The 9,987-nt window shown below is 39.4% G+C and overlaps 1 protein-coding gene across 1 annotated transcript; it reads right to left on the bottom strand.

Annotated features, from left to right (window-relative positions):
• Positions 1-388: 388 nt before the first annotated feature.
• On the bottom strand, positions 389-6,986 carry LOC127986934 (NACHT, LRR and PYD domains-containing protein 3). The gene is made up of 9 exons (XM_052589194.1): positions 6,663-6,986; positions 5,756-5,856; positions 5,414-5,643; positions 5,255-5,294; positions 3,384-5,154; positions 2,926-3,273; positions 1,918-2,079; positions 1,569-1,615; positions 389-1,241 (listed from the first exon to the last, which is right to left on the bottom strand). Exons 1-9 carry the CDS (start codon positions 6,758-6,760, stop codon positions 688-690), a joined length of 3,351 nt encoding a protein of 1,116 aa, XP_052445154.1. The 5' UTR covers positions 6,761-6,986; the 3' UTR covers positions 389-687.
• Between the last annotated feature and the right edge of the window lie 3,001 nt (positions 6,987-9,987).

Genomic DNA, 9,987 nt, shown 5'->3' with positions numbered 1-9,987 from the left:
TCAGCAGAGTGAAGAAGAGGACTTTATTCATGTGTACATGCAGGGGCGTGATGCGCTCATTATTTCTTGAAGGGGCTTACTCTTGTAATGCACAGAAAATAGCAGTGTAAAAAAAAAAAAACACACAAAAAAAAAAACATTATGATTACGGATACGTGATTATTTATTTATTAATGTGTGTATTTATTCTAGGGAACATAAAATAAAATACTTTGCAGAAATGTTGGGAGCCAAAAATAATTGGACCCCATTAACTTCCACCGTACAGAGAGGGGGAAAAAAAGTGTCTTCAAAGTATCTTGTATTGCTCCGCGGAAGAAAGTAAGTCATATAGGTTTGGGATGGCAGGTTTGAAAAATCAGCCCAGTACAAAAAACACTGCATCAGATCCAATTAGTAAAACTCTATTTTTGATTAAATGAAACCAGTTCCACTGAGATATTCAAATCTAAAGACATGTTAACTGATATGAGACAAAAGAATGCTGGTACTGTGGTTTAGAGTTTATAAAGCGCACAATAATAAAGATGAAGTCATGTTTCAACACTTGCTGATCTTCTACAGTAGGTGCTTTTCCCAGCAGGCTTCTTTCAGTAGGTCTGCCAGGTTTTTACTGTAACAATCACACTCTCCTAATTTGAGGCATCATTCATGTCTGGAGCACAAACCGTAACTGTAAAGGTATAGTTATAGTGATGCTTGCCTTAAACGGACTGAGCTGTCTGGTTCCTGAATACTGAACGCAGCGTAAAGTTCCTGGTCCCGAGGAAACTCTGCATCAAACATGTGCAAGAGTTCAGGCTCTGAGTCTGGGCTCAACTTATAGAAGGAAACAGAACCAGCCTCCCGGTCCATGAACACCCCGAGTTTTCTGGTGGATCCTGTTTGAAGCGGTTTAGTTAGTGATTCAGTTATATTGTCATGAGCCACACATACAGTTTTGGAGCAACATAAACACCATGACATCTTATTGCGTCCCAGACGTACGGTGTCATCTGCACCTTTCCTCTTGATTCCCTTACAGGCCACACCAATGTTCACCCCTGTCCCGATCACGTCCACCGTAAAGAAGCAACGTCCTGCCAGCGGCTGGCAGCACAGGACCTGGTTGCACTTGTCAAATCTTTCATTACTAGCAGGAAACTGTTGCCTCTCTCTCTTACGAACAGCTACAGTGTTGTCCTCGCTCAGACAGAGGTATTCGTTAGCCGTCTGAGGGTCAAAGGTGAGCATGACAGCATCTAAAAACAAAGAGATTTATCAGAAAATGTCAGCTTAAATATCTACAATTAGCAATAGCAGCATATTGAGTGTAGATTATGTTAAATACTTTAGGGAAGTCACATGCTATACTTTAAACAGCATTTTGGTAATTCTTTCATTATTTTAATAAGAGCAGGTTTTAATTAACTCATGTACAGTAAATTAAAGAAACAGTATTTGCACTGCAATAAATGTATTGGTCACACCTCAAGACCTTTTCAAATGAAATGGAAAAAGGTGTTACAATTGGTGAAGCAGTTACATTTTAAGCTACAATCTTTATGTTGGCCCATGTTTAAACTCACATTTGTACAGTCCTGGTTGGTGGTTGCAGACTCCTCCAGTGTAAATTCTAGTTAAGAGTTAGAGTTAGTATGGGTCAATATGTTAAGACAAGAATTATACCATTGCACATTTATTAAAGCATATTTTAAACATGAATGGATAGTCTCTTGTTCGAAAACTCTTCTAATTTGTAACTTTACATTAGTGCTTGTGTATCAAAGTTGTCTAAAGGAAGTATACTTGAACGCAACAGTGAGCAATTCACTGAATGGCTAAGAAGAATCAAAGTCCTCACTACATGTTTCATGGGATCCAGTGATGCTCATTCCAACCTTCCAAATTAACCAATACCAGATAAAAGCTACATACCTCAGTAAGGGAAACTTATCCTTCAGTACACGAACTTTCACACAAACTTTCTTTTCCAAGATCTTTCCGAGGACATTATACTGCAGGTCCAGTTCTCTCAGACTTTCTTTCAAAGATGACAGCAACTTCAAAACTCCTTCTTGAATCTGACAGCCTGAGAGTCTGTAAGGCAAATCAGAATTTTGTTTAGATCAACTGGCCAAGGAATGACATTCATGATATTTGCATGTTTGCCTAGTTGAGGGACCAAGCAGGATAGTTTGGTTTCTGTATATAACTTATTCACCAATTAGGCAAATTACTTTGTATTCAAGGTATACATTTTAATACATTTATGGTCATGTGACATGCAGCTAAACAAATTAATTATTTTGTGGCGAGTGGGGCGGGGCCGAGAGGCGTGGGAACGAGGAGTGAGGCCAGGTGTAGTGATTGAAGATGAGCTGCACCTGCGCCCCATCGCCGGTATCGAGTCCCACGTAGGAGATGGAAGGATATAAAACTGGAGCGACTATAGTGAAGGACGAGAGAGGACCAGGCCTGGGACATTATTTTATGTTTGCTTTTTATTTTGTGCGCACCAGTCGTCCGTGAGGGGCTGGTGCTCTGTTTTGTGTTTATTTTTCAATTATTAAAGTTTCATTGATTGTGCGCCGGTTCCCGCCTCCTTCTTCCCGATGATTACAAAGGTGATATCGTTACATATTTCATCTTTGTCTTTGATTTATTTTTGATTGACAGCAAGTGCCTTTGTTAATTAATATTATTATTATTTTTTGCAGATACAAGTCAATTAGTTACCAACAACATGAAAATATCAAACAAATATTACATTTGATGTTTTATTTTTTATTTTTATAAAAAGTCACACTATAAAATCAACGTTTCAATTTCCATTACATTCTTCAAACACCTAAGCGTCTTTTCAAACTTAACCTATATATGCCCTTACAAAATCTATTTATCTCACCTGTCTGGACCCTGATGTTGTCAGCTAGTTTGACTTACTTCAGAACTTCAAGATGACACTTTGCACTCCGCAGCCCAGCAGAGAGGACTTTTACTCCTTCGTCCTCTAGATTATTGTCACTGAGGTCCAGGATTTTCAGATTCACATCTGATCCTGAAAGCAAATTCTTGATGAGCTCCATGTCCTGACTCTGAAGGTTGTTGTGGCTGAGGTTCAGCATCTGAATCTGGCATTTGGGATCACAGAAGGCCCTAGAAAGTTGCTTCAGTGCAGACAGTCCCAGACTATTGTGGCTCAGATCAAGATGAGTCAGGTGAGAGTTTGGTGAGGTAAGAAAAGGCACCAGGATTTTACAGTGTTTCTCTGTAAAGTCGCTTCCTTTGAGCCTGTCAATATTATTTAAATGTTCCATATTTATTCTGTTAGACTGAACTTTGACTGGGAATATTTTATGATAAAGTATGCAGATGTTTACAGATGGTTTCATAATACTTACATAGCCTTTCTGAAGCATGTAATGGCTGGAGAGAATCTCTGAAATCCTTCTAAAGTGATGTTGAATTTCCTGAGGACAAACTCATCATGGTCTGTATCTGACGTCACAAACCGGAAAGCCAGAAGCGTGCACTGGAACAGTGTGAGGGGCTTTTTGGTCCGTGAGCTTTCAGGAATCTGCAAAAAAGACCTGTCTTTGAGCTCCACGATGCAACGGACGAGACTGAAGCATCTCTCGGGGGACAGATCTTTCCTCCTCAAAGACTTAATGTACTTGGTCACTTTTTTGTGATCTTCTGAACTACTGTCTTCCAATCGAGGCAGGAATCCTTCGAGTAAACGTCTGCTGGAATCACAAGAAATTCCAAAGAGGAAACAGTTAAAAAGATCCAAGTGTTCACTTTTACTTTCGACTGCCATATCAATCACGCTTTTGAGAAAATCAGACAAATTCTCCCCGTTTTTTGTTTTAGTTAATTCCAGGGAGTCTTGGTTTCCTGATAAAAATTCATGAAAAGCAAACAAGGCTGCAAAGAATTCCTGGACGCTGAGATGGACAAAGCTGAAAAACTTGGTCCTGTTATATCCAAACTTGCTCTCAGAGACACAGGTGATGATGCCAGGATATCGAAGAGCTTCATCTAGATTGATATAATATTTCCTCAAGTCTTCTTTATAGAAGATGGCATTCTGTTTCTTCAGCTCCCAGTATGCTAATGCTGCCAGTTTCTTAATTGGTTCTTTGTACTTTACGAGAGCGTCTTCTGGTGACACGTTTTTCCCTTGATATTTGTTGTGGCTTAACCCAGTCTGAATGAGCAGATAATGGATATACATTTCTGTCTGATTTGAGGGCATGTCCCTGTCTTTATTTGGACTTTTAATGATGGTTTTCAGAACAACTGATGAAATCCAACAAAAGAGAGGTATGTGGCACAATATCCACAGGCTCTTATGAGACTTCAGGTGACGGGTGACTGTTTGGGTGAGATCTGGATCCTCAAACTGCCTCGTGAAGTACTCCTCCTTTTGTTCATCTGTGAATCCTCTGATCTGCGTGACATATCCCTGTCTGAAGATCTCCGATGGAAGCTGGTTAGCTGCCACAGGCCGGCTGGTGATCCACAGGTGTGCGGATGGAAGCAGTTTTCCTCTTAGAAGGTTTTCTAGAAGAACATCCAGCGAGGCTTCTTTAGCAAAATCTGACAAAATGGTGGTTTGAAAGCTCAACTCATTTTTATATTCATCCAGACCATCTAAGATGAACAGAACGTTTCTATCACAGATCCAGTCAGAGATCGGTCTCGCCTCTTTGAATTCTGGGTAAAAAGCACAAAGAAGGTCAAGAAGACTCTGGTTTTCTCCCTCACATAAGTTCATCTCCCGGAATGGGAGCAGAAAAACAAACTCTAGATCCTGATTGGCTTTTCCGCTCGCCCAGTCGTTGACAAACTTCTGCACAGTGACTGTTTTCCCAATTCCAGCGATACCTTTTGTCAAAACCATCTTCATTGTCCTATTTTCACCCAAGGGTGGTTTAAGAATATCATTGTAGTTTATGACCGTCTGCGCTGATGTGTTGAAATCATTTGTCGTCTCAATCTGCCAGATCTCGTGTTCTTTATTGATGGGGTCTGACTCATCATTGATGATGAACAGTTGAGTGTAGATCTTATTTAGAGAGACTGACTGTTGTAAGCTTCCCTCCAAAATCCTCTCAGAGACCTTCATCATTCTTGATTTCATCTTATTCTTTACACTCTGAAGAATTTCTAAATATCAGGACAAGTCATGTTATTAAGAGGATCATCCACTGATGAATAAATATGTTTTGTGCAGCAATAGTGCTGGTATGTCTTTTTTGTCTCTTACCCTTTTTGTTTATTGAGGTGCAGCGAGACACCTGTGAGATCTGATAGAAAACAAATACTTCAATATAACAGTATATATAATATACACTTCAGCCATATCTTAAATGAGCAACTCAGCAAAATGTACAATATTACTGTATTTTAGTGATCAGACACTCACCCCATTTAAGTTCACTGTAACATCACCAGCTATAGTGCATCCTACTATGTTTGGAGCAACTACTGTGCCACCGTTTTTCTGATCAATTTTGAAATCTTGAAGACACTGGTCTGAATTTTGAATTGATGATCGTCTGAGTGATGTAGGACTATTATTATTATTATATTGTGGAATGTTGTCATGCCGTTGAAGTGCCACATTTCCAAATTGTGTTTTAACGCTGTTACCATCTGTTTAAACAACAACAACAAATAAATAACCAAATAAGCACAATATTAAAGTAAAGCTTATTGAAGATTGAGCATTTTCTAATAACAAAGAAAATTAGAAATATTTTCCTACTTTCGATACAGCTCCTTTTGGAGCCCTTGTCCATTTGTGATACTTTTTTCTTTTCAAAAATGTTCTCCTTCGGAGGGTCTTCCGACTTCTTGGTTGTTCCGCTTTGTTAGGATAAACAGTTCATGATACATTTTAATGTTTTAGATTTTTTTTAATGTTTACATTTGAAAGCAAAAATATACACTATTCAAAAGGTTGGAATATTAAAAATATTTTAATGTTTCTGAAAGAGTTTTTTATGCTCACTAAGGCTGCATTTGATCAAAATACAGATTTTTATTAATATTTTTTAATGGAAACTGTCATGCATTTTTTTTCTGCATTCTTTGATGCATAGAAAGTTAAAAAAGAGCAGTATTTATTAAACAGAAATAGTTTGTAACATTATAAAAGTCTTATGAAAAGCCAGAAAGGACACCAAATGTGTTTGAATCATAGTGCATCACAAAAATTTTAAGCAGAAAAAAAAAAATGTTTTCAACAGCTTAGTAATAAGAAATGCTAATTGAGCAGCAAATCAGCATATTAGAATGATTTGTAACATGTTCTTTGACCAAACACAACATATTGAGCCTTCGAAAGGAGGGGCTTCTTAGAGACCGAAACTAAACAGAGCTGTACAGACGAACAAAGAAAATAGGCGCTGCAGCAATATGCAATATGTGAAAAAAACATGCAGGGTTATCCTTTGAACATTCAACAATGGAAAACTAGAATACCCCCCAAAACAAATGTGCAAAATATGGGATCTTAGCTGAAAAACAATAAAATCTCGTTGAAAGTAAATAAATAAATAAATAAATAAATAAATAAGAAAGAAAGAACGACAAATAGATAGAAAGAAAGAAAGAAAGAAAGAAAGAAAGAAAGAAAGAAAGAATCTATGTCGGTAACATTAATAGGCTACCTGTACTTGCGTTTGATCGGTGTCTTCTGTAAATCATTGCTCTTCTTCTCGGTCATATCTTTCATGTTGATTGTGTTCACGCGCTCCATCACAAACATCCGTTTGTGTGTATTTTTCTGTAGCTTTAACGGTAGCTAAACTGTGAAAACTTAAGCGCGTTAAATAGCGCGGACTACTGTCATACGCCGATCGAGCTGGAGGTAGAAAAAGGTTCGCCTGTGACTGAGGTCAATGTTTCTGCGCTTCGTACGTGAAAGAGATGTTGACACACACGCTTGATTGGTGGATTCAAGTGTCCATCTACATTTCTAACCAATTGACACACACACACACACACACACACACACACACACACACACACACACACACACACACACACACACACACACACACACACACACACACACACAAACCTACATTACCTCGTGCACACTTCAGATGTGCGTTGAGTGTAGTGTATTGCAGGGGAAACTAATGAATATAACCTGCGTGTGGCCTTTTTTACAATGTTTCCTGGAAAGGGTGTGCAGCGGGTTTCTTCTAAGATGTTGCCATGATGATTGAGGTAACGTCATTTCATCTCTAGGTGATGCAGATGTGGTCAGAAGTTTTTATCAGGGCAGTAATTGCATTTTTTTTTAATGATTCTACCTCTAGGCCCTCTTACTGCTTAAATTATTAACATTTTGCAGACACTGCTAGGTATATATAAACTTTGGAGTGCAATTGGGTTTATTGCTTTCACTCAACTGAACCATTTATAATGACTGAATATGTTTTATAACAATGGTTGTTCTTCTGTTTTGTTTTTCTTCTTTCTTTCCTCAAGGTATTTTTTTTTCTGACTTTCCTGCGTCTTTGGAACATTTCCGTTCACACTGACAGGAGAGACGGTGTGCAGCTTCATGAAATGTGAAGTTTAGTGCCAATGGAGAGCTTCTGGGACATTGACAGACAGCACTTCCCAGCAAGTTCATTTGAATTATTATTATTATTATTATTTTTATTAATTAATTTATTTATGCAACCTTGCATTCACTAATGCTGGAGTAAGATTTTAAAAGAAAACTTTCAGTCCTGTTTAATGTTGGTGCTAGTAAAGGTTTGAGAGCTAATGGCCTGGTTTCACAGACAGGGCTTAGACTAAGCCAGGATCATAGTTCAATAAAGACATTTATGTCATTTTCATTAACATCCCACATAGCAAATGTCTTCTGGCCCAGATTGTGGCCACACAATGACTTTTCCCTCGGCCTAAGTACTGCAAAGAATGACGGCCCTGAAGTGGGCCAGAACTGGATTAAAGATTAGGGCCACACATGGGCCATAACCGGCCCGAATCTCAGCCAGTTAATCACCCTTAGCTAGACCTGAACTGGGCCAAAACAGGTTTTATTATTGGTACCAATTCTCAGCCTTATGTAAGCCATAATCCCCCAATTTGAGCCACACCTGAGCCTTATATAGCCCAGACCCAACCCAGACAGCAAGAAGTGTCGGCCCAGATCCGGCCCGAATGGATTTCACATGGGCCACATGTGGGCCAGATCTGGGCCAACACTGCTTGCTGTCTGGGAATGTAGACACAAACTATGCCAATAAAGTACATTAAACTGAATAGAAAATCAGACTTAAAACCCACACATCATGTGCAATAAAAAAAACATATTACATTGGTTTTTCTATTTATTATTTATAAAGAACAAATCAAGCAATAAAGAGTGAGTGAATAAATTGTACCATCTATAAGAGAAACGTAACAGATAGACATATGTAACTCATAATAATTTATTACAGATGTTTCAAAGAGCATTACCACAGTAATCCAAATCGTCGCCTTGGGATTATAAAGTTCTATATAAGGATTATAAGGTATCTGCATTCCAAGTAGTTTTGAAATATTGAGCTTCAAAGTTTTTGTAGATCGAACCTTATTGATTTTTTTTTTGAATCCCATAATATATACAACATAAGAAAAATCTATCACATAATGTAAATAAATTGTCACAGAATAACAATATGGGAATAACTCAATTTTGACAAAAATGTCAGATAGAACCTTATAATTCCAAGGGGACGAAATGACAATGCATTTCAGTTGCAGTCTTCTCTGGCAGAATATAATAGAATCGTGAGGAGCAGGGAATAATTTAAATTGAGGCAGGGTTCTTCTTCGTGGGGAAGAAGGATGGATTGCTCCGTCCCTGTATTGATTATCGGGGTTTGAATGACATCACGGTCAAGAATCATTATCCTTTGCTGTTGATGTCATCGGCCTTCGAGCTCTTGCAGGCTCTTGCAGACCATCTTTACGAAGTTGGACATTCGCGATACTTATCACCTAGTTCGGATTAGGGAGGGGGATGAATGGAAGACCGCCTTTAACACCCCCACGGGGCACTTTGAGTATTTGGTCATGCCCTTTGGACTTTCTAACTCCCAGGCGGTCTTCCAGGCACTCGTCAATGATGTGCTTAAAGACATGGTTGACCGGTTTGTATTTGTTCATTTCGACGACATCCTGATCTTCTCCAGAACGAGCATGCCCATGTCCAACACATCAGGCGAGTGCTCCAGCGGCTGTTTGAGAATCGTTTATTCACCAAGGTGGAGAAGTGTGAGTTTCACGCACGGTCGGTTCCGTTCCTGGGATTTATTATTTTCACCGAAGGAATCCGAATGGATCCTGCCCAGGTAAGCAGTTGCTGATTGGCCCACCCCAGATAGTCGTAGAGCGGTCCAGCGATTTCTGGGGTTTGCCAATTTTTACAGGTGGTTCAATCAGAATTTTAACCAGGTCACCTCCCCTCTGACGGATCTCACCTCCACTCGAAGATGTTTCTGTTGGTCGCCGCAGGCTCAGGCTGCATTCTCTAATTTAAAGAGTCGCTTTATTTTGGCTCCCATTCTTGTTACTCCCGATCTGTCTCGTCAGTTCATTGTGGAAGTGGATGCGTCAGAGGTGGGAGCAGGGGCAATTTTGTCTCAGAGGTCACCTTCGGATGACAGAGTATTTCCTTGTGCATTTTTTTCTCATCGTTTAACCCCCTCGGAACGGAATTACAACATCGGGAATAGGGAGTTATTGGCTGTTAAGTTGGCGCTGGAGGAGTGGCGTCACTGGTTAGAGAGCGCGGAGGTCCCTTTTTTAGTTTGGACAGATCATTAGAACTTAGAATACATCCGCACCGCTAAACAAATGAATTCCCGACAGACTCGCTGGGCACTATTCTTTGGTCGGTTCAATTTTAACAACTCCTACCGTCCGGGGTCCAAGAATGGTAAGCCTGACGCACTTTTGCAGGTCTTTGAGGCTGAACCAAGA

The sequence above is a fragment of the Carassius gibelio genome, chromosome B22, assembly GCF_023724105.1.
Source record: "Carassius gibelio isolate Cgi1373 ecotype wild population from Czech Republic chromosome B22, carGib1.2-hapl.c, whole genome shotgun sequence".
Lineage (NCBI taxonomy): Eukaryota > Metazoa > Chordata > Actinopteri > Cypriniformes > Cyprinidae > Carassius > Carassius gibelio.
This window is presented reverse-complemented; position numbering and strand designations above follow the sequence as displayed.